The sequence below is a fragment of the Onychostoma macrolepis genome, chromosome 23 (assembly GCF_012432095.1).
Source record: "Onychostoma macrolepis isolate SWU-2019 chromosome 23, ASM1243209v1, whole genome shotgun sequence".
NCBI classification, from domain to species: Eukaryota; Metazoa; Chordata; class Actinopteri; order Cypriniformes; family Cyprinidae; genus Onychostoma; species Onychostoma macrolepis.
This window is the reverse complement of record NC_081177.1, coordinates 28,208,935-28,233,108: the sequence shown is the minus strand read 5'-3', so window position 1 is coordinate 28,233,108 and position 24,174 is coordinate 28,208,935. Positions and strand designations below refer to the sequence as shown.

Below are 24,174 nucleotides of genomic sequence, written 5' to 3'. Positions count from 1 at the left end.
TTTGTTGCTCCATCAGGACATAAAAAAACACGCCATAACATCATTCAAAGAAACAACACTGACAACATACAGACTTAAAGACATGAAGCTTTATTTTCAAGATGATGCATGGTAAGCTTTGAATTTCAATAGAGCAATATAGTAATAGAGGCTTGTATTGTAATATTCATTGTATATTAAAATCAATTTCCGATACTAATACCAGATATTTGTTTGTTTAATATTTTGTGCATAAAGAAACATTTCGTGTTGGATCAGTTACCTGTGTCGGCAGTGTGCAGCAGACACACTCACCTTAATGATTTCAATATTTAGCTTATCCTGCCCAAAAAGCCCATTAACATTAGCCTACTGATTACATCTGAAGTAACAATAAATTTACATACACATCATAAAAACTAGTCCTGTGTGACTGATACGTTTCAAATCGGGTGATTTTACAGTAGGTCAAAGTTTTTGCTGTCAGTCAATTATGCCAGTAGGCAGGGCTGGGGAGTAACGAAATACATGTAACGTCGTTACGGATTTAAAATACAAACTATGAGTAACTGTATTTCGTTATAGTTACATTTTAAATGGGTGGTAATCACATTACAGTTACATCCGAAAAGTATTTTAGATTACCAAAGTGATTACTTTGATTTTTAGTGTCATTTATTTATTTTAATATTAATGTAAAATTATTTTAACCATGAGGCAACTGGTGATACTCAGACTCGCGTGCAGCCTGTCCATACAGCAGCCTGCCTGCAGACTATAGTGGTGACTCACTAAAATGCAAGAGAAAATGAGAACGCCTAGCGCGTAATTGTCATGGAAATAAAAAGACGATTTTACTTATAAATGTGAAAAAGGACGGATCACAGTAGGCTACCTGCAACAAAACGTACGTCTCTTGGCTTCAAAGTAACATCTAACCTGGAAAAAGCATCTTAAAGTAAGTTGTTCTCACAGTCTCAGGTTGTACGAGTTCTTGTTTTTCTATATTTATAGAACGTATAGTAAAGCAATATCAATCGATGAAGAAGAGTGCTGTTTAGCCGAATATTAGCGCGATTGCAAATGTGATGCTGATTTTATGCAATTCATGACAAAAAGTTAATATTTAGTGACTTATTAAAAGCACAGTGTTGTCTGATTTGCTCTATAGCGCAAACAAAAATGGTTCCATACAACCGCTGGTTTATTTACACTAAGTGCAAATCTGTTTGGTATTGACATCATTAGAAAAGACGGCTGTTTGAGACACGTGCTGATAAGATTTGAGTTTGAATCCGTTTGAACCCATTCAACTCCTGTTCTTCTCCCTTTTCCCATCACATATCTGCCACTGTTTGCAATAAGTATTAACATGTAATTACTATCACTTGTTGCAAAGAAAATGCTACTTTTTTCCTACATGGTGTAAATAGAATTCATGGCTATTTGCACTTAATGCAAATAACCACTGCCTTCAAAATAAATCCACATCAGAATAGTTGCGCCTCTGCGAGCAACATTTGGTTCCTGCATGAGGCCACATTTTAAAGGAATCAGCTGAGAATGATTCAATTACATTCATAAAATCACTTGCTTGATTCCTGAATGAATCGGGCCTTTTGAACAAATTGAATGATTCAATGACTCTTTCATTAAGGCAGTGATTTGCCACAACCTACTGGCGGTTTTAGTTTCATATTTAAAAACATAGTTTCCTCCCATAATTTTTTTTTATTTTTATGTTCAAAATGTTGTATTGAAAATATTAATCTCATAGCATTATTTATGCATTTATAATTGTTTTAAATGTATTCACGCCACCCATTTTTATTTAGAGGTGGTTAACATAAAAACAAGACATCAAATTTAATATGCCATTTAAATACTTAAGTATTCCAAAGTATTTAGTTTAAGTTACTAAAATTAAGTAATCTAACAAAATACGTTACAAAATACTTTTTAAAGCATGTATTTCATAATCTGTAACGAAATATATTTTAAAAGCAACCTTCCCAGCCCTGCCAGTAGGGAATAGTAAGATGGCCTCTCGAACACTTCCATGGCAGCAAATTCTAAATAGTAGGGAGTGTCATTTTTGTTTTGAAATGAAATTTTACAAAAGTAAACGGTGTATAATGCTACCGGTTGTTAGTATTTTTAGGTCATTGTTTTATGAGTGACAAAGTGTATTTGTTGAAAGCATTTTATAGAAGAATGAGTTGATTTGAGACACGTATTAAGTGTTTTGGTAGTTTTAGTGTATTTGAAATGTAAAATTAATTGCTTAGCCAAGTTGAAAGTTGGTTAAGAGATCTGTGATTGATTTTTTTCTTGACTCTTTGGAAGACGGGATGTATTCCAACTTATTGCACATTGCCGTTTCTGTCATTCATAGTAATACAAGTGAGCCGATTTGGTATATCGACCAATCGAAGGAAGGTCTATAGTGTATCTACTATATCTTAGCTTCGTGTTATTAGTGCACTTAATTCCATTTATGAGCATGACATATTTAATCTAATGTATAATGGAAGGCATTCTGTGTACTTCACTTTGATTACTGAAACAGTATGTAACACACGGTCCAGACTGTGCAGGCACTGCACTCATACCTGAAATTAATTTTAAATCCAGATATGCCTATGCCGAAATTCATTCATTTAAGAGGTGTTATGCCTAGCAGTAAAGAGTAAGAATGTGTTATGCTTTAAGAAATAAAACAATTATCATTTATTATACAAACTGGGCATATGATCTATGCTTAATGTGTCCCTAGCAGGTGGTTGCTGTATTTTTTTCACTATCAGATTACAATGTTATGTTTTATTTGTTAACTACACACATAGTGAGTGCATTGATTTTTAAGGTCATTCGATAAATAACTGACACCTAGGTATGCATTTATTAAAATCTGTGCTTTGCAGCCTGTATTGTCCTCTCCAGTACTGTGTACGACAGTGTGTGGGATTATATGCATGTGTATTGATGCAGCAACTTGTTTTATACTCTCAGCAGCATGGCTTGTATTGTTAATTTGTTTCCTGCCTTGTTTTTTGGGTAATTTCATGTATGCTTTTTATACTGCAGCAGTATGTTTTACATGCTCACAGCTGCTTGTCTGTGGATGGACTGGCAGTAGCAAGTTTCTGTACTTTTGCACAGGACCAAATACATTAACATTGTCATATCTAGTATCATGCTAAACTATTTCAAGAGTTGTCATGGATTTCAAATGAATGTGAGCCCTTATACAGAATCCAGCATACAAACAGATGTTATGAAATTCCTGTTTTCTTCTGTTTTTGTTTAACCTGTTAACTGTTGGTTCCACTTTTTGAGTATACTGTAGGCCTGAAAATTACATTTCCAACTTAAATTGATAAAAATGTTGAATGCTTTGGAGCAGAGACTTAAGATTGGTCTCTTTTTAAAGAAGACACTTGGCAGATTATTGTAGAGGTGAAAAAAGTTATAGAAATTATATTGCAAAGAAGTTATGGAAGTTTAAGTTTATGAAAATATAAAATTTAAAAATGTAAATATTTGTATTTTATATCAAATATATATTTTACAAAAGATGTTTTACTCTAAACCTGCTAGAAAATGAAAACCAAAAATCTGAAGAAGTTGTGTTCCAAATTTGAGGTTGATATCTTAAAAAATAAGCTTTAAGTGAAATTTTGTTTGGGCGCAATACCAAGCTTTTCCACTAGATGACCATCAAACCCCATTAGTAACCATAATAAGGGCGCCTCCATTTTCATATATGGTTAGAGTGATCTGAAACATGTTTTTCCATACTTTTCTCAATATTTATGATGTAGACATCACATTCAGAAGTATTAAGGGTAGTATGGCAGTATTTGATTTAAATTCAACCTCTAAAAAACACATAAAAGACAAGAATCCTGGATGTACACTATAGTTCACGCTGCATCAAAAATTGAGAACCTATTGTTTTTTCTTTATATTCGAAACACTTTTAGACCCTTTTTTTTCTCAAAAAATAGAATGAATGTTATCTTTTGAACACTTGACATGAACATGAATGGAGATTTTTCATGATTTTTCATAATTTTATATATGTATCACTATTTCAAAGTAAAGGTCAGAACTCGCTCTCTGACTCTGAGTACTCTTCTTACAAATTAATAAATTACAGTTGCTCTGTAAAATATTTCAAAAATCAGTCAACAAATATGAAAACTAGAGTCTATAAGCTTTCAAACGATATATAGTTTGTCAAGATTGCTTTAGGTTCAGACTAAGATATTACTGTTTAAAATGTGTAATGGCAAGTGACAGTTACAGTTAACAGGTTAAGGTTAGATTAGGAACTTTTGACATCCCTAGTTAGCTTAAAAAAAAAGTCCTGCATAAGGAGAGATAATGTTCTCCCAAGGTTGGTTTTTAGGAATGAACTTCGGCACTGCACCACCATCACAACCTGAACTCTAAATGAACTCTGTAGCTAAGTGTTAGCCATCAGATAGCCTAGTACTATCTGATCTTTCACTAGTACTTTTTTGTGCATGGTATCCTGAATGGTTGACATTTTTGAGTTATTTAATAACATTGAAAATCACATGTACAAAAACAATAATAAATTTCAATGCTAACAAGATTTATTCAAGGTATTATTTCATGAACACCAAACAAATTCTGTGATTTAATACATTTCTAGTCCAGTTTACAGTCATAAAAGCCCCACCATTAAACTATATAGTTTACTATTGAAAATAACACTTTATAAATAATGACAAAATTATCTTTCTGATGTCATTCATCTTTCATCCAGCAAGGTTGACTAGCTCTTTTTTAAACCCATGGTGATCGCTGCAGAGTGATAGAAATCCAAAGATCTGCGCCTTCTGCGTCTCTGTCCAGGGTTGCATGACTGAAGAGGAGAGATATTTAACTTCACTTGCACAATTTAAACAGTACAATTTTTGTACAATTTTCTATTTTTCACATGATCATATTTATTCTGTGCTTAATTGCTGTTACTGAGGTTACTGTCAAAGCAATGCAAGAAGGGACAATCATTAAAAAATGCTAAGGTTATTGAATATTTTACCTGTGCACATCTGCCATTCTGCACCAGGCAGAGGTGAACCTGACAGTGCAAAAAGATTTGATCAGAAGCTCCTCTGAAGGTGAACATCCTGAAGGAGAAATGGCTTCTTGTGTCAATACCATTCTGTAGAACCTCCACTGTACCATCCTCAGGGTTGGGGCATCTAGAAGGCAGAAAGGAGGTGAATCAAGACTTCTATGAGTTGTAATTCTTTCGATATACAAGCACTTATTTTTCCATCATCTATGCATGAGAATCAACTTTAAAGCAAGTGATGTATTGTTTACTGCAACTGATTCGTGTGTAAATACATTCATCACCTACTGTATGTGCCAAAAAAATACTATTTTATAGTACAAAATGCAGCTTGTGTGTTGCCTAAGATACTGTACCATAACAACACATATGGAATGTTCTACTTAATTGCCATATAACATTTTTACACAATATTCCCTTTCTGAAATGTCAACAAGTGGAGCCAGTTAACTATAGAATATTCAAGTTAGTTACTCACTCTCTAATAATCAAATTCCAGCGAATTTGATATTCAGTAACATTAACCGGTGTGGCCCAGCAGTTGTCCAGAACTGTTGCTATCTGACTTCTGTCCACTCCTTCCACCTCAACCGCCACATAGATCTGCTGGTTCACCTGCACTTCCACATCCCCCTCATATGGGCTGGTAAACTGTGCATCACGGTAAGGAATCATTCGGATCTGGTATGTGCCCTGGCCAGGAAGGTCTATGCTTAACACACTGTGGTAACAGAGAAAAGGAAATGAACAGCAATCGTCATGACCAAAACAGAAAATTAGCACCAAACACTTAACTGTTCCATTTTATTCTTTTGTACAATGTGCACAGTTAAAGGGGGGAGAGAACTGGTTGGTTAGCATCATCCTCATAGCCCCTATTGGTAGATGCAGCAAAAACATACACAAGATGGGTGCAAGACTTTAAAAGGTGAGTGCGTGTGTGTGCTTGTTTTTTTGTGTCAAACCTTTCAACACTTTAAGGTGATTTAAAGTTTAAAAATAACAATATTTTTCTCTTACTGTACATGCTGCAGCACGCAGCCAGCAGCCAGCATGCAGGCATTCACCATGCTAAGGTGGCAGGCCATGCATTTCACACCTAGGCCTTTAGTGGCGTCCTACATTAATTAATCCACCTCTTAATACCAACATAATGATGCCACAGCTATAGAAACCAAACATATTACACAGAAATGCAGTATAACAGGGCATTGCATAACAGACAGGTAGCATAACATCTCATGTAGCAAGAATGAATGGTATTACTAAAGCAAGAAACCCAATTAACACAATTCAACAAGTTGCCACACCTGCGCAATGCACATCATCTCTAGCTGAAGCATTAACCTAACAAAGTGACACAAACATAGTCCACCCGATGTTCTTACAGACCTTTATTAACTCAAACTTATTTATACCTTACAGATAACATTGGTATACAACAAATATGGCGATTACATGTGTTTTAAAGTTGGCATAACAATTTAGCGAACTCTTACTGCTTTTCGCCTTCACGCCCGCCAGTCTGCCAGCGTGCTGTGGGAGGAAAATACTGGTTAGCGCAGCTTTACACAGAAAGTGACTTTAAAATAATTCATACAAGACGATGAAGAAAAGTATACATGTTTTAACGTACCCCTATCTCCATGGCGAGTCTCCTGACAGTCTGCCTCTCTGCCTCTCTGCCAGCAGTGTTGCGGCTGGAGGAAAAAAAGACCAGTTAATACAGCTCGACTGGGAAACTGAGATATTCTTATGAAAACTTAAACATGTCTTTATATCTTGCAAATAACATCAGAATACAATGCATAAAGTGATAAAAAAAAGTCAAAAATGAGATTTAACCTACCACAGTGGTTTTTCCTCTTCACGAGTCTTTCACATAGCCGTTGCCGAGGAGGTGTGTGGTTGTATTTCGCGATCATTTAGTACTTTAATTTCTAGCGATTATCGCCGATTTGATTGCACAGATACTATTTAAACTAAACTGAGCTAGACAATGACATCTCTGAATTCAATAATGAAATGCCTTTAACTGAAAATTGAGTGTTTAATCTTATCATTATACATTACTGACACTCTATCCTCCAATTTGATACTGTTAAGTGCTTTGACACAATCTGTATTGTAAAAGCGCTATATAAATAAAGGTGACTTGACTTGACTTGACTTTAGTATTTAGATTTACAGAAGGCGATTATTTTTCAGAATACACTTCAAATCTACAATAACTCACTGTACACAGCATATACGGTAAGAAACCTGATAAAAAAGTAATAATACTGTGAAAACAAAAATGATTTACAGCGATGCTGTTTGCTAGCTTTGACTAGTACGCACTCTGAGCAGACAATCAAAGGACCAGAAAATGCTGATGTTATTGTAAGCCACAGGCTCAGCACCCGCTTACTTGCACTCTCTATTAAGAATCTACATCCCCTCCAGAAATCTGAGATCTGCTAGTGAGTGACGCCTCGTGATACCATCACAGAGAGGCTCAAAATCACTCTCCAGAACATTCTCGTTCACCATTCCTGGCTGGTGGAATGATCTTCCCACCCCTATCCGGAATTCTGGATCCCTGTCAATCTTCAAGCAACAACTGAAAACTCATCACTTTAGACAGCACTTGACTTCATCCTAAATTTAAAAAAAATTAAATAAAAGAAAAAAATAAATCTTTCTCTTTACTTATTCCTTCCTTTGGTAGTTTGTACTTATTTGAACAATGCCTGAGACTTGGTGTTGTAAGCACTTCGTCTGTCTGATTGCCTCTTCAAGATGAATCACTTTATGTATTCCCCAATTGTAAGTCGCTTTGGATAAAAGCGTCTGCAAAATGACTAAATGTAAATGTAAATGTAAGCCTGCTAGATGGCCCTGGTGCTGCCAACTCAAAATCTGACTGGTTAAAACAACTGTTTCATTGCCATTGATTTTAAGCTACAGACAACTGCGCTGTTGATTCTGAAGGCCTTAGGAAGATTTCTTTGACCCTGGCAACACGATTGTTGAAATATGATTGGATAAAAGCTCTAATAAAAACAATACACTACTAGAACGTTAGTGCAACCAAGTGAAAAGCTATGAAATGAGGAGAATAGACTATTGGAAATAATTTAATACACATTCATGGAAAAATATATTAAAACTAAGTCAGTGATTCTGATAGTGTTTAGGCTAGCAGAGACGACTTTGCCGGCCCTGACAGTCCACCACTGTTATTTATACAAATGGGTTACATGGTGATGTAGCCATTTACCTCGAAAGTTGGATGGTGGAGCTAGGAATGACATCACATGTGAGTTGACTGCGATCCGGTACACAAGTCTATTGATATCAATGCCAGTCGATAAAAAACATAAGCTGTCCATAGAGGGTGGATTGTACTGTGTGCACCAATGAGTTTACTGAGACACAGATGTACAGAAAAGCTAATAGACAGTATATTACTATTGTTTCACCTCCTTTAATGCACTGAGCAGTCATATTGTATTCTGAAGTTGGGGTCATTGCGGTTTCTCAGAGTTTCTGAGTTGGAAACTCAGGGGTGTTCCAGTGACAATTTCCCACCGAGAACTCTGAATTTCTGATTCAGACTATGAATGAAATTATTTCCAATTGTCACAGAAATAATGGCAGGACTACAAACGAGGCATTTTAGACAGCTAATCAAATTAATTGCAAATTAATTACATTATTTTTGGCTGAGAAATTTTCCTTCAAGATGAGTTAAAGTCATTGTTGTAATGATGAGTGCTCTTAGAATTAAATAAAAGCAGAAACCATGTGCAGGTGAACTTTATTTAAATAATAACACTAACCAACCCAAATAAACCATACAAGAGAACTAGGGAGCAGAATTGAAAACAATCAAAGAAACATCCAACAAAGGACAATATAACAGATATTGAACACAAGAAACACAAGTGTTTATATACACAATGGATAATTAACAAACTAAGCAAAGCTGAAAACAGGAACCAAGAAAACCTACAAACTTAAATTCCACATACCAAACCAGGCCACAAGAACGGAAAGAGCATGACATAACGCCCCACTAAATGAGTGGCTTCCAAATGCTCCACAAAACAAAAAACATACAGTCCAGGAGGTTGGTGGATTAGAGGCAGCAGAATTGGAGACCAGGGCGGAGCCGGCGGAGCCGGATTCCAGGACAGAGTTGTTAACCAGGGAGGAGGCAGTGGAACTGGGCGCTAGGGTAGAGTTAAAGGGGGCAGAGGCAATGAAACTGGAGAGCAGGGCGGAGCCGGCTGAGCTGTTAACCGGGGAGGAGGCAGTGGAACTGGGAGCTAGGGTAGAGTTAAAGGGGGCAGAGGCAATGGAACTAGAGAGCAGGGCGGCGCCGGCTGAGCTGTTAACCGGGGAGGAGGCAGTGGAACTGGGCGCTAGGGTAGAGTTAAAGGGGGCAGAGGCAATGGAACTGGAGAGCAGGGCGGAGCCAGCTGAGCTCTTAACCGGGGAGGAGGCAGTGGAACTGGGCGCTAGGGTAGAGTTAAAGGGGGCAGAGGCAATGGAACTGGAGAGCAGGGCGGAGCCGGCTGAGCTGTTAACCGGGGAGGAGGCAGTGGAACTGGGTACTAGGGTAGAGTTAAAGGGTGCAGAGGCAATGGAACTGGACAGCAGGGCGGAGCCGGCTGAGCTGTTAACCGGGGAGGAGGCAGTGGAACTGGGCACTAGGGTAGAGTTAAAGGGGGCAGTGGCAGTGGAACTGGGCACTAGGCTAGAGTTAAAGGGGGCAGAGGCAATGGAACTGGAAAGCAGGGCGGAGCCGGCTGAGCTGTTAACCGGGGAGGAGGCAGTGGAACTGGGCACTAGGGTAGAGTTAAAGGGGGCAGTGGCAATGGAACTGGGCACTAGGGTAGAGTTAAAGGGGACAGAGGCAATGGAACTTGAGAGCAGAGCGGAGCCGGCTGAGCTGTTAACCGGGGAGGAGGCAGTGGAACTGGGCACTAGGATAGAGTTAAAGGGGGCAGAGGCAATGGAACTGGAGATCAGGGTGGAGCCGGCTGAGCTGTAAAACGGGGAGGAGGCAGTGGAACTGGGCACTAGGGTAGAGTTAAAGCGGGCAGAGGCAATGGAACTGGAGATCAGGGCAGAGCCGGCTGAGCTGTTAAACGGGGAGGAGACAGTGGAACTGGGCACTAGGGTAGAGTTAAAGGGGGCAGAGGCAATGGAACTGGACAGCAGGGCGGAGCCGGCTGAGCTGTTAACCGGGGAGGAGGCAGTGGAACTGGGCACTAGGGTAGAGTTAAAGGGGGCAGAGGCAATGGAACTAGACAGCAGGGCGGAACTGGCTGAGCTGTTAAACAGGGAGGAGGCAGTGGAACTGGGCACTAGGGTAGAGTTAAAGGGGGCAGTGGCAATGGAACTGGACAGCAGGGCGGAGCCGGCTGAGCTGTTAACCGGGGAGGAGGCAGTGGAACTGGGCACTAGGGTAGAGTTAAAGGGGACAGAGGCAATGGAACTGGACAGCAGGGCGGAGCCGGCTGAGCTGTTAAACGGGGAGGAGGAAGTGGAACTGGGCACTAGGGTAGAGTTAAAGGGGGCAGAGGCAATGGAACTGGGCACTAGGGTAGAGTTAAAGGGGGCAAAGGCAATGGAACTGGAGAGCAGGGCTGAGCTGTTAACCGAGGAGGAGGCAGTGGAACTGGGCACTAGGGTAGAGTTAAAGGGGGCAGAGGCAATGGAACTGGAGAGCAGGGCGGAGCCGGCTGAGCTGTTAACCGGGGATGAGGCAGTGGAACTGGGCACTAGGGTAGAGTTAAAGGGGGCAGAGGCAATGGAAATGGAGATCAGAGCGGAGCCGGCTGAGCTGTTAAACGGGGAGGAGGCAGTGGAACTGGGCACTAGGGTAGAGTTAAAGGGGGCAGAGGCAATGGAACTGGACAGCAGGGCGGAGCCGGCTGAGCTGTTAACCGGGGAGGAGGCAGTGGAACTGGGCACTAGGGTAGAGTTAAAGGGGGCAGAGGCAATGGAACTAGAGAGCAGGGTGGAGCCGGCTGAGCTGTTAACCGGGGAGGAGGCAGTGGAACTGGGCACTAGGGTAGAGTTAAAGGGGGCAGAGGCATTGGAACTCGACGGCAGGGCGGAGCCGGCTGAGCTGTTAACCGGGGAGTAGGCAGTGGAACTGGGCACTAGGGTAGAGTTAAAGGGGGCAGTGGCAATGGAACTGGGCACTAGGGTAGAGTTAAAGGGGGCAGAGGCAATGGAACTGGAGAGCAGGGTAGAGCCGGCTGAGCTGTTAACCGGGGAGGAGGCAGTGGAACTGTGCGCTAGGGTAAAGTTAAAGGGGGCAGAGCCAATGGAACTGGAGAGCAGGGCGGAGCCGGCTGAGCTGTTAACCGGGGAGGAGGCAATGGAACTGGGCACTAGGGTAGAGTTAAAGGGGGCAGTGGCAATGGAACTGGGCACTAGGGTAGAGTTAAAGGGGGCAGAGGCAATGGAACTGGAGAGCAGGGTAGAGCCGGCTGAGCTGTTAACCGGGGAGGAGGCAGTGGAACTGTGCGCTAGGGTAAAGTTAAAGGGGGCAGAGCCAATGGAACTGGAGAGCAGGGCGGAGCCGGCTGAGCTGTTAACCGGGGAGGAGGCAATGGAACTGGGCACTAGGGTAGAGTTAAAGGGGGCAGAAGCAATGGAACTGGAGAGCAGGGCGGAGCCGGCTGAGTTGTTAACCGGGGAGGAGGCAGTGGAACTGGGCACTAGGGTAGAGTTAAAGGGGGCAGAGGCAATGGAACTTGACAGCAGGGCGGAGCCGGCTGAGCTGTTAACCGGGGAGGAGGCAGTGGAACTGGGCACTAAGGTAGATTTAAAGGGGGCAGAGGCAATGGAACTGGACAGCAGGGCAGAGCCGGCTGAGCTGTTAACCGGGGAGGAGGCAGTGGAACTGGGCACTAGGGTAGAGTTAAAGGGGGCAGAGGCAATGGAACTGGACAGCAGGGCAGAGCCGGCTGACCTGTTAACCGGGGAGGAGGCAGTGGAACTGGGCTCTAGGGTAGAGTTAAAGGGGGCAGTGGCAACGGAACTGGGCACTAGGGTAGAGTTAAAGGGGGCAGAGGCAATGGAACTGGAGAGCAGGGCAGAGCTGGCTGAGCTGTTAACCGGGGAGGAGGCAGTGGAACTGGGCACTAGGGTAGAGTTAAAGGGGGCAGAGGCAATGGAACTGGAGAGCAGGGCGGAGCTGGCTGAGCTGTTAACCGGGGAGGAGGCAGTGGAACTGGGCACTAGGGTAGAGTTAAAGGGGGCAGAGGCAATGGAACTGGAGAGCAGGGCGGAGCCGGCTGAGCTGTTAACCGGGGAGGAGGCAGTGGAACTGGGAACTAGGGTAGAGTTAAAGGGGGCAGAGGCAATGGAACTGGACAGCAGGGAGGAGCCGGCTGAGCTGTTAACCGGGGAGGAGGCAGTGGAACTGGGCACTAGGGTAGAGTTAAAGGGGGCAGTGGCAATGGAACTGGGCACTAGGGTAGAGTTAAAGGGGGCAGAGGCAGTGGAACTGGGCACTAGGGTAAAGTTAAAGGGGGCAGTGGCAATGGAACTGGGCACTAGGGTAGAGTTAAAGGGGGCAGAGGCAATGGAACTGGAGAGCAGGGCAGAGCCGGCTGTGCTGTTAACCTGGGAGGAGGCAGTGGAACTGGGCACTAGGGTAGAGTTAAAGGGGCAGAGGCAATGGAACTGGAGAGCAGGCGGAGCTGGCTGAGCTGTTAACCGGGAGGAGGCAGTGGAACTGGGCACTAGGGTAGAGTTAAAGGGGCAGAGGCAATGGAACTGGAGAGCAGGGCAGAGCCGGCTGAGCTGTTAACCGGGAGGAGGCAGTGGAACTGGGAACTAGGGTAGAGTTAAAGGGGCAGAGGCAATGGAACTGGACAGCAGGGAGGAGCCGGCTGAGCTGTTAACCGGGAGGAGGCAGTGGAACTGGGCACTAGGGTAGAGTTAAAGGGGCAGAGGCAATGGAACTGGGCACTAGGGTAGAGTTAAAGGGGCAGAGGCAGTGGAACTGGGCACTAGGGTAAAGTTAAAGGGGCAGTGGCAATGGAACTGGGCACTAGGGTAGAGTTAAAGGGGCAGAGGCAATGGAACTGGAGAGCAGGGCAGAGCCGGCTGTGCTGTTAACCTGGGAGGAGGCAGTGGAACTGGGCACTAGGGTAGAGTTAAAGGGGCAGAGGCAATGGAACTGGAGAGCAGGCGGAGCCGGCTGAGCTGTTAACCGGGAGGAGGCAGTGGAACTGGGCACTAGGGTAGAGTTAAAGCGGGCAGAGGCAATGGAACTGGAGAGCAGGGCGGAGCCGGCTGAGCTGTTAACCGGGGAGGAGGCAGTGGAACTGGGCACTAGGGTAGAGTTAAAGGGGGCAGAGGCAATGGAACTGGACAGCAGGGCGGAGCCGGCTGAGCTGTTAACCGGGAGGAGGCAGTGGAACTGGGCACTAGGGTAGAGTTAAAGGGGCAGAGGCAATGGAACTGGACAGCAGGGCGGAGCCGGCTGAGCTGTTAACCGGGAGGAGGCAGTGGAACTGGGCACTAGGGTAGAGTTAAAGGGGCAGAGTCAATGGAACTGGAGAGCAGGCGGAGCCGGCTGAGCTGTTAACCGGGAGGAGGCAGTGGAACTGGGCATTAGGGTAGAGTTAAAGGGGCAGAGGCAATGGAACTGGACAGTAGGGCGGAGCCGGCTGAGCTGTTAACCGGGGAGGAGGCAGTGGAACTGGGCACTAGGGTAGAGTTAAAGGGGGCCGAGGCAATCGAACTGGAGAGCAGGGCAGAGCTGGCTGAGCTGTTAACCGGGGATGAGGCAGTGGAACTGGGCACTAGGGTAGAGTTAAAGGGGCAGAGGTAATGGAACTGGAGAGCAGGCGGAGCCGGCTGAGCTGTTAACCGGGAGGAGGCAGTGGAACTGGGCACCAGGGTAGAGTTAAAGGGGCAGAGGCAATGGAACTGGAGAGCAGGGCGGAGCCGGCTGAGCTGTTAACCGGGAGGAGGCAGTGGAACTGGGTACTAGGGTAGAGTTAAAGGGTGCAGAGGCAATGGAACTGGACAGCAGGGCGGAGACTGCTGAGCTGTTAACCGGGATGAGGCAGTGGAACTGGGCACTAGGGTAGAGTTAAAGGGGCAGAGGTAATGGAACTGGAGAGCAGAGCGGAGCCGGCTGAGCTGTTAACCGGGGAGGAGGCAGTGGAACTGGGCACCAGGGTAGAGTTAAAGGGGGCAGAGGCAATGGAACTGGAGAGCAGGGCGGAGCCGGCTGAGCTGTTAACCGGGGAGGAGGCAGTGGAACTGGGTACTAGGGTAGAGTTAAAGGGTGCAGAGGCAATGGAACTGGACAGCAGGGCGGAGCCGGCTGAGCTGTTAACCGGGGAGGAGGCAGTGGAACTGGGCACTAGGGTAGAGTTAAAGGGGGCAGAGGCAATGGAACTGGACAGCAGGGCAGAGCCGGCTGAGCTGTTAACCGGGAGGAAGCAGTGGAACTGGGCACTAGGGTAGAGTTAAAGGGGGCAGAGCCAATGGAACTGGAGAGCAGGGAGGAGCCGGCTGAGCTGTTAACCGGGGAGGAGGCAGTGGAACTGGGCACTAGGGTAAAGTTAAAGGGGGCAGTGGCAATGGAACTGGGCACTAGGGTAGAGTTAAAGGGGGCAGTGGCAATGGAACTGGACAGCAGGGCGGAGACTGCTGAGCTGTTAACCGGGGAGGAGGCAGTGGAACTGGGCACTAGGGTAGAGTTAAAGGGGGCAGAGGCAATGGAACTGGAGAGCAGGGCGGATCCGGCTGAGCTGTTAACCGGGGAGGAGGCAGTGGAACTGGGCACTAGGGTAGAGTTAAAGGGGGCAGTGGCAATGGAACTGGGCACTAGGCTAGAGTTAAAGTGGGCAGAGGCAATGGAACTGGAGAGCAGGGCGTAGCCGGCTGAGCTGTTAACCGGGGAGGAGGCAGTGGAACTGGGCACTAGGGTAGAGTTAAAGGGGGCAGAGGCAATGGAACTGGACAGCAGGGAGGAGCCGGCTGAGCTGTTAACCGGGGAGGAGGCAGTGGAACTGGGCACTAGGGTAGAGTTAAAGGGGGCAGAGGCAATGGAACTGGACAGCAGGGCAGAGCCGGCTGAGCTGTTAACCGGGGAGGAAGCAGTGGAACTGGGCACTAGGGTAGAGTTAAAGGGGGCAGAGGCAATGGAACTGGAGAGCAGGGAGGAGCCGGCTGAGCTGTTAACCGGGGAGGAGGCAGTGGAACTGGGCACTAGGGTAGAGTTAAAGGGGGCAGTGGCAATGGAACTGGGCACTAGGGTAGAGTTAAAGGGGGCAGAGGCAATGGAACTGGACAGCAGGGCGGAGCCGGCTGACCTGTTAACCAGGGAGGAGGCAGTGGAACTGGGCACTAGGGTAGAGTTAAAGGGGGCAGAGGCAATGGAACTGGAGAGCAGGGCGGAGCCGGCTGAGCTGTTAACCGGGGAGGAGGCAGTGGAACTGGGCACTAGGGTAGAGTTAAAGGGAGCAGAGGCAATGGAACTGGACAGCAGGGCGGAGCCGGCTGAGCTGTTAACCGGGGAGGAGGCAGTGGAACTGTGCACTAGGGTAGAGTTAAAGGGGGCAGAGGCAATGGAACTGGAGAGCAGGGCGGAGCCGGCTGAGCTGTTAACCGGGGAGGAGGCAGTGGAACTGGGCACCAGGGTAGAGTTAAAGGGGGCAGTGGCAATGGAGCTGGGCACTAGGCTAGAGTTAAAGGGGGCAGAGGCAATGGAACTGGAGAGCAGGGCGGAGCCGGCTGAGCTGTTAACCGGGGAGGAGGCAGTGGAACTGGGCACTAGGGTAGAGTTAAAGGGGGCAGAGGCAATGGAACTGGACAGCAGGGAGGAGCCGGCTGAGCTGTTAACCGGGGAGGAGGCAGTGGAACTGGGCACTAGGGTAGAGTTAAAGGGGGCAGTGGCAATGGAACTGGGCACTAGGGTAGAGTTAAAGGGGGCAGAGGCAATGGAACTGGAGAGCAGGGCAGAGCCGGCTGAGCTGTTAACCAGGGAGGAGGCAGTGGAACTTGGCACTAGGGTAGAGTTAAAGGAGGCAGAGGCAATGGAACTGGAGAGCAGGGCGGAGCCGGCTGAGCTGTTAACCGGGGAGGAGGCAGTGGAACTGGGCACTAGGGTAGAGTTAAAGGGGGCAGAGGCAATGGAACTGGACAGCAGGGCGGAGCCGGCTGAGCTGTTAACCGGGGAGGAGGCAGTGGAACTGGGCACTAGGGTAGAGTTAAAGGGGGCAGTGGCAATGGAACTGGGCACTAGGGTAGAGTTAAAGGGGGCAGAGGCAATGGAACTGGAGAGCAGGGCAGAGCCGGCTGAGCTGTTAACCAGGGAGGAGGCAGTGGAACTGGGCACTAGGGTATAGTTAAAGGGGGCAGAGGCAATGGAACTGGAGAGCACGGCGGAGCCGGCTGAGCTGTTAACCGGGGAGGAGGCAGTGGAACTGGGCACTAGGGTAGAATTAAAGGGGGCATAGGCAATGGAACTGGACAGCAGGGAGGAGCCGGCTGAGCTGTTAACCGGGGAGGAGGCAGTGGAACTGGGCATTAGGGTAGAGTTAAAGGGGGCAGAGGCAATGGAACTGGAGAGCAGGGCAGAGCCGGCTGAGCTGTTAACCAGGGAGGAGGCAGTGGAACTGGGCACTTGGGTAGAGTTAAAGGTGGCAGAGGGAATGGAACTGGAGAGCAGGGTGGAGCCGGCTGAGCTGTTAACCGGGGAGGAGGCAGTGGAACTGGGCACTAGGGTAGAGTTAAAGGGAGCAGAGGCAATGGAACTGGACAGCAGGGCGGAGCCGCCTGAGCTGTTAACCGGGGAGGAGGCAGTGGAACTGGGCACTAGGGTAGAGTTAAAGGGGGCAGAGGCAATGGAACTGGAGAGCAGGGCGGAGCCGGCTGAGCTGTTAACCGGGGAGGAGGCAGTGGAACTGTAGACCAGGGCGGAGTTGTTAACCAGGGAGGAGGCAGTGGAACTGGAGAGCAGGGCGGAGCCGGCTGAGTTGTTAACCAGGGAGGAGGCAGTGGAACTAGAGAGCAGGGCGGAGCCGGCTGAGTTGTTAACCACGGAGTATGCAGTGGAACCTGAAAGCAGGGCGAAGCTGGCTGAGTTGTTAACCAGGGAAGAGGCAGTGGAACCGGAGAGCAGGGCAGAGCCAGCTGAGTTGTTAACCAGGGAGGAGGCAGTGGACCTGGAGAGCAGGGCGGAGCCAGCTGAGTTGTTAACCAGGGAGGAGGCAGTGGAATTTGAGACCAGGGCGGAGCCGGATGAGTTGTTAACCAGGGAGGAGTTAGTGGAATTGGAGACCAGGGCGGAGCTGGCCGAGTAGTTAACCAGGGAGGAGTCAGTGGAACTGGAGATTGGGGCGGAGGCAGTGGAACTGTAGACCAGGGCGGAGTGGTTAACCAGAGTGGAGACAATGAAGCTGGAGTCCACAGCAGAGCTGGAACAGAGAGCACCAAGAGTTTACTAACGGCCTCAATGGCCGTGACAGGGAGTTCAGTGCAGAGTACGTGAACGGAGTGGAGCGTCAACAATTTCCCCTCCTCGCTCCGAGCATTTAATAATCACTCCTCTCCGGCTCCACCATTTCCCACTCCCGCTCCACTCCTCACTCACTGATATCAGAAACACCGCTCCGACTTCGCTCTGCATCTAAAGTATTTTGGTATGTTTGAAATATCACAGGTCTGTTCATAACATATTTTAAAAAATGAAATAAATAAAATAACAGGAGAGTTTCAAAGTGGAACATTGTGGAACTTATTGAAACACTAGTGTGCAAACTTTTTTCCTACCACATGACAAGCTAATAATTCATTCATTCATTCAAAAGGTATACTTGCTGGTTTTTGCGGTGCAAATTTTGTTTGAGATGAAAATAACAGTAGGATTTCGTAGTTATTTTACCTACGAATCGACACATTTCTTACAAATTTCTGCTCATTCGAAATCGGATACAGATGAAGTAGCATTGTAAGATTACATTTGTTTGAATGCATTATTGAGAGACTATAGAAATACAAAGACGGTTCACTCCTATACTTATGAATTGAAGAAACTGCAACGCGCAATATGGCGGAGTAGTCCAGCCTTCTAAATGAAAGAGCCAATCATTGATTGGTAAAGTTATTGTGTCACTGCAGCAGCCGTTAGAAGCTCTGGTTTCCATAGAATCCTGAGGCTGGACCAGCCGATGCACGTGCACAGTCATAAGCGTGTTGGAGCTACGCATGCGCATTGGCTGGTCTAGCCTGAAAAATAAGCTTTTTAAATGGTATTTGAGCATAAGAAACAACATTCATTTCAGATTTTGTTGCTGATTTGGAATATGTAATTTAATCACGAGTTCAGCGAGCAGTTTTTGAGAGATCAGGATTCCCCCATTTATATAGATAGGACTTGGTCTTGTTTGAGCTACCCGGAGGTCTTGCAAATACAGCTGCCGAGTGAACGGACTTTCCTTGAAAGGAACTTTGGTTGTAGTACTTGTTTAAATCATGCTTTCAGCTGAAAATATTCAGTAGCCTATCTAGAAGGAACAAACAAATTCCTTAAGAACTATAACTTCCAGCTCATGACCATTGCCGTCATCATAGCCTTCACATTCTTTCTGATTTGAGTGATCCTTCTCTATCAAGCTAGCTAAATATGTTTAAAGTGAATTCTTGCTAAATGTGCAGTTATATTACGGGCTGTTGGCATGAATTGTACTCATGATGGAGCGCTCTTGCAGCAACTTTTAAAAAAAACTTTTAAAAACCTCGCTCAATTCAAAATCACACTGCTCCATTCCGTGCTCCGCTCCCACTCCGCTCCGCTCACATACTCTGGTTCAGAGAGTTCAAAGTTGGCTTTTGTGGCTGTGAAAGAGCTGACAGGGAGCACGGACAGTTCAGAAACAGTCTCTGTGGCCATGGCAAGAAATACAGAGTTAAAAGGTTTCAGATACAGCCTCCTTGGCCACAGCAGGACAGGCAGAGGGTTCAAGAGTGGATGCAGCGAGTTCAGTAGGAGCTTGTCAATATGTGTGAGGCCCAAACATTTAAGATTATGGTAGCCATCACTGGCAGCACTGATGATAGTGGAAGGACCTACGAGACCACCGGACTTGAGACCACCAGGACCAACAGACTTTGAATTACTGGGACTGCCAAACTTTAGACCCACGGGACCACTGGACATGGGAGTGTTGGAATTGTCTGTAAGATCTGATGAATGAAATCCAATAGATCAAGCTCAAGTCCAGTGGGACAACCTCCCTCACAGAATCCTTAAGTCCCATCTTTAAAATAGTTTGAAGGGCACACTCTTCCCAGTGAGTCCTTGAGATAGTCTCCCAGAACTCTAGAGAGTATTCTAACAGGGGTAAATTGCCCTTGCTGACAAAGCAAACTTCCCCCTGCTGGATCCATTGTGTGTGGTCTGGTATTCTGTAATGCTGAGTGCTCTCAGAGGTGAGTGAAGGAAGTGTGCAGGTGAACTGTATTTAACCCCTTAACACGCAAAGATCACCAGTGCCCTCATATTCTTGCTGCACAACATTCACAGCACATTCCAATTGATTTGTAATGAACACACTAAAGGGATTTTTACATTTGATTATTATTTATTTTTCTACTTGAATGCCTTTGTTTAGATGTAAAATGAAAAGGTAATGCATTATTTGCTTTTCTTTGTTCTACTGATTTTTTTTATGCATCTGTTCTTATTTATTATAAAAAAGATAAAATAAAAAATAGCTATATTGTGATAATTAATATAGTAATTAATATTAAGAAAAGAAGTGGAGGAAAACCTGCAAAGTTGCTAGGTGATTTTGCTTTGGAACCTTGAGAAAACTTTAACTCTGTTTTTCTCAAAATAGAGTTTGCTGTCTCTATCGATTTCAAACGGAGTCATTTTTCGTCCGATTCCAAGAAATCATACATCATTTTGAAGATGTTTTAATGGAGAATGTGAAAAATAATTTTAGAAAATTTGCTCATTGTGACTCATTTTGCCAGAACAGGTCACTTACAGTAAGTTTGCAAGAAAATGTTTTGTTAGACAAATACAACAGACATTAATTTAACTGATTTTTTCAAAAGACTCATTCATTTAGAAACTAAGCAAGCGACTGTGAATGAATGAATCATTTATAAATAGCGCTTTATTGTGTATTGCTGTACACCCAAAGCACTTTACAATCATATGGGGATCTCTCTTCAACCACCAACCGTTTGTTGACAGTATAGTGTTCAGTCGATTTGTTCAAAAATTGTGGATTCATTTAGTAATAAAAAAACGCTATGTGTTGCTCAACAGTTTATTTTTTTGACACTGTTGTGGTGTTGACACTCCTCAGCGTGACTGTTGTCTGAAGCACATGTAGAAACATGCCAAATTCCTATGTAAACTATACATTCCAGTTCTATGACATAACTTGGAGTGCCCATGTATATAAAAAGGTGCCTCCATTACACAATCATCAGCTTTTTTGTCTTTAAGAGACTGTGTGAAAAACAGGAATCTCTTGTTGTAGACTCGACAAGTGATTCCTTGCGGGTTATATCTCTCCCCGGTGCCATGTGACTCGTTAGTGTTACAAGGTCTCAGGTGTGAATGGGGAGCAGGTGTGTTAAATTTGGTGTTATCACTCTCACTCTTTCATACTGGTCACTGGAAGTTCAACATGGCACCTCATGGCAAAGAACTCTCTGAGGATCTGAAAAAAATAATTGTTGCTCTACATAAAGATGGCGTAGGCTGTAAGTACATTGCCAAGAACCTGAAACTGCGCTGAAGCACGGTGGCCAAGACCATAGAGCGGTTTAACAGGACAGGTTCCACTCAGAACAGGCCTCGCCATGGTCGACCAAATAAGTTGAGTGCACGTGCTCAGCGTCATATCCAGAGGTTGTGTTTGGGAAATAGATGTATGAGTGCTGCCAGCATTGCTGCAGAGGTTGAAGGGGTGGGGGGTCAGCCTGTCAGTGTTCGGACCATAAGCCGCACACTGCATCAAATTGGTCTGCATGGCTGTCGTCCCAGAAGGAAGCCTCTTCTAAAGATTATGCACAAGAAAGCCCGCGAACAGTTTGCTGAAGACAAGCGGACTAAGGACATGGATTACTGGAACCATGTCCTGTGGTCTGATGAGACCAAGATAAACTTATTTGGTTCAGATGGTGTCAAGCGTGTGTGGTGGTAACCAGGTGAGTAGTACAAAGACAAGTGTGTCTTGCCTACAGTCAAGCATGTTGGTGGGAGTGTCATGGTCTGGAGCTGCATGAGTGCTGCCGGCACTGGGGAGCTACAGTTCAGCAGAGCATGATACCCTCCCTTCGGAGACTGGGCCACAGGGCAGTATTCCAACATGATAACGACCAGTGGTGGAAAGAGTACTGAAAATTTGTACTCAAGTACAAGTACTGTTACATTGCTGAAATAGTACTCAATTACAAGTAAAAGTACTGGTGCCAAAACAGTACTTAAGTAAAAGTACAAAGTACTCGTCTCAAAAACTACTCAGAGTACTAGTTACTAGTTAATTTTTAGCTGGTGATATTTAATGAAAAAAAAAAATATTCATTCATATCAAAGATCTATCTGGATAATAGCTACTTTGAACAAAATCCACTTTTATCTTATTGACTGAAATTAAATATTGGATATTGAATACTCCACCTCTTGCTCATAGCAGATTCATGTTTGGATAGGAGTGGCTAAGAATATCTGTTTGTTACGTCTGACATCACGCTTCACCAATTCTGGGTCCTAACGCTCTGCCAGACACCCCAAAAAACACCAAACTGTGCTAATATACACACACGATGTCATGTAATACTGAAAAATTATAACCCTAACCTTTATTTCCATACTGAAATCCCAGATGGCCAGACAGTGATTCAGCTAAAATATTAGTGTCTGGGACACTGTGAGCACGGAGACTATAGTGTGCACAGCAAATTTTTAAATGCTTAGCTTAAATATGTAATGTTAATTAAATAGTGCTCATAAATGGTTGTTGAGATCGTATTCTCAAGTGAAATAAGTAGAGGCATGGACCCGGAAACAGCAGTCCTTATGTCACGACTTAACAAGAGGATTCTCCCCAAGCCATCAAACTGACGTTATCAGAGCGAGAACGCCATTCCAGAGTGGAAGCAAATTTTTCAGTTTTTTATTAAATATTACGACTGCAGACAATTTTTTTTTCCCCAGTGTATTGCACGGTTAAATTGTTCACCACAAGACTAGTAATGTGCATTAAAAAGTTGTTTCATGACAACTAATCATTTTCAATACCATTGGCAAAACTACAACATACTGTATACTGCCATATAGATATTTTAATATTTAAAAAAAAAAATTGTCCATCCATTTTTTCAAGGCAATCATTATTTCAAGCTTTGAAACTGGTTTAATCCAAGTCTTCTAAAAAGACACATTCGCTTTATATGATGAACAGCTTTTAATATAGGCCTTCATGTACATACATATAAATATTGATCAATTACCATTACAAAAATGTAAATCTTAAACATTTGCTCATTCTGTGTATTTGTGTCTTTAAAATAGGGTAACTTTGTTGCAAAAGCTTACAACACAAGGACGCTTGATTTCAAATTTGATTTCAAACTGAATTGAATTTACAAAAAAAAAATGACAAGTACAGTCAGTAATAAAACTATAAAACAAATGACCTCAATTCAGTTGAGGTATTCGAAATATGACAACATTACATTTTTATTAGCAGTGATTTAAGAGCCATATATTTTAGGCCTATTTATTTAGGCTAGATAAATGGAACATCAGATGGCTTTGAACTATAATGTCTGTACAATGTAGTGATGCAGTTAGACAGACTAGGATATTTATATGTATAAATCAGACAAATATCCCATTCCAAAACATTTCTAGCATAAACTTACATTGTAAAGAAATTAAAGGTCCATCTTGATTGTTGGAAGACTTTCTGGTGCATTTCACGTACAGACAATAAAATTTCTAGTAGCATTTCCATCGGTCAGGCGTGGATCTATTCTGAATGGTTGATAACTTTCGACAAAGTCTAATCTAGGAGCAAAGAGAAATAATTTCTACTTTAAAAGCACTGAGAGATCGCGATAGCACACAGTCTGCGCACAATATCAGTGAGAGGACAAGCAGTTAATTTGTATAAATTAGGCCTATTTGAAAGCTCGCATCCAGTTTTCTGTGACTACATGACTGTTCTCATGGTACAATAAAGCGCTCGCCACATTTGCGTGGAAATGATTAAAACTATGCGGAATACCTGCAATCCCGCGTGGATATTCAGACTCTGTAACTGACAGGAGGCTGATGCGTGTCAAACTCGCTGTCTGAGAGGATGTGTATCGGTGTATATACGGTAGATACTGTGGAGAATGAGTAATGGAACCGTGTCAGATAGTTAAATATCGATAACAAAATATAGATATTTATGATAACGCTACCATGTAGTTTGTTTCTCCAAACTTTGAGTCCATAAATCACGCTGTGCTCCCTCACTGTTCAATCAGCTGCTCTTCACCTGCTGCAGCGGCGGCTTTTCCCGGGACTCGGTTCAGATATCAGGGCTTTTATTGGTCCGTTTACGATCGGATATCTTTATTGGCTACTAAAGTTTCGTGAAAGGTTTGAATATCAATTCAAATTGTGGGCGTACTCAGTAACGAACTATGATTTTAAAAGTAATGAAGTAGATTATTTTGCTTAATTTGTACTTAAGTACAAGTAAAAGTACAGCTTTAAAAATATACTCAAAAAAGTACAAGTACCCGAAAAAACTACTCAATTACAGTAACGTGAGTAGTTGTAATTCGTTACCTCCACCACTGATAACGACCCCAAACACACCACCAAGACGACCACTGCCTTGCTAAAGAAGCTGAGGGTAAAGGTGATGGACTGGCCAAGCATGTCTCCAGACCTAAACCCTATTGAGTATCTGTGGGGCATCCTCAAATGGAAGGTGGGGGAGCGCAAGGTCTCTAACATCCACTAGATCCATGATGGTGACATGGAGGAGTGGAAGAGGACTCCAGTGGCAACCTGTGAAGCTGGCAGT

General features: G+C 44.7%; 1 protein-coding gene across 1 annotated transcript in view; it reads right to left on the bottom strand.

Annotated features, from left to right (window-relative positions):
- Positions 1–4,656: 4,656 nt before the first annotated feature.
- Positions 4,657–24,174, bottom strand: part of si:dkey-9l20.3 (uncharacterized) — a 45,244-nt gene continuing 25,726 nt past the window's right edge. The window contains exons 24-26 of the mRNA XM_058762405.1: positions 5,571–5,813; positions 5,057–5,219; positions 4,657–4,876 (exon numbers count right to left, since the gene is read on the bottom strand). Of these exons, the coding sequence (XP_058618388.1) occupies positions 4,787–4,876; positions 5,057–5,219; positions 5,571–5,813 (496 nt within the window). The 3' untranslated portion in view covers positions 4,657–4,786. The remainder of the gene's footprint in view (positions 4,877–5,056; positions 5,220–5,570; positions 5,814–24,174) is intronic.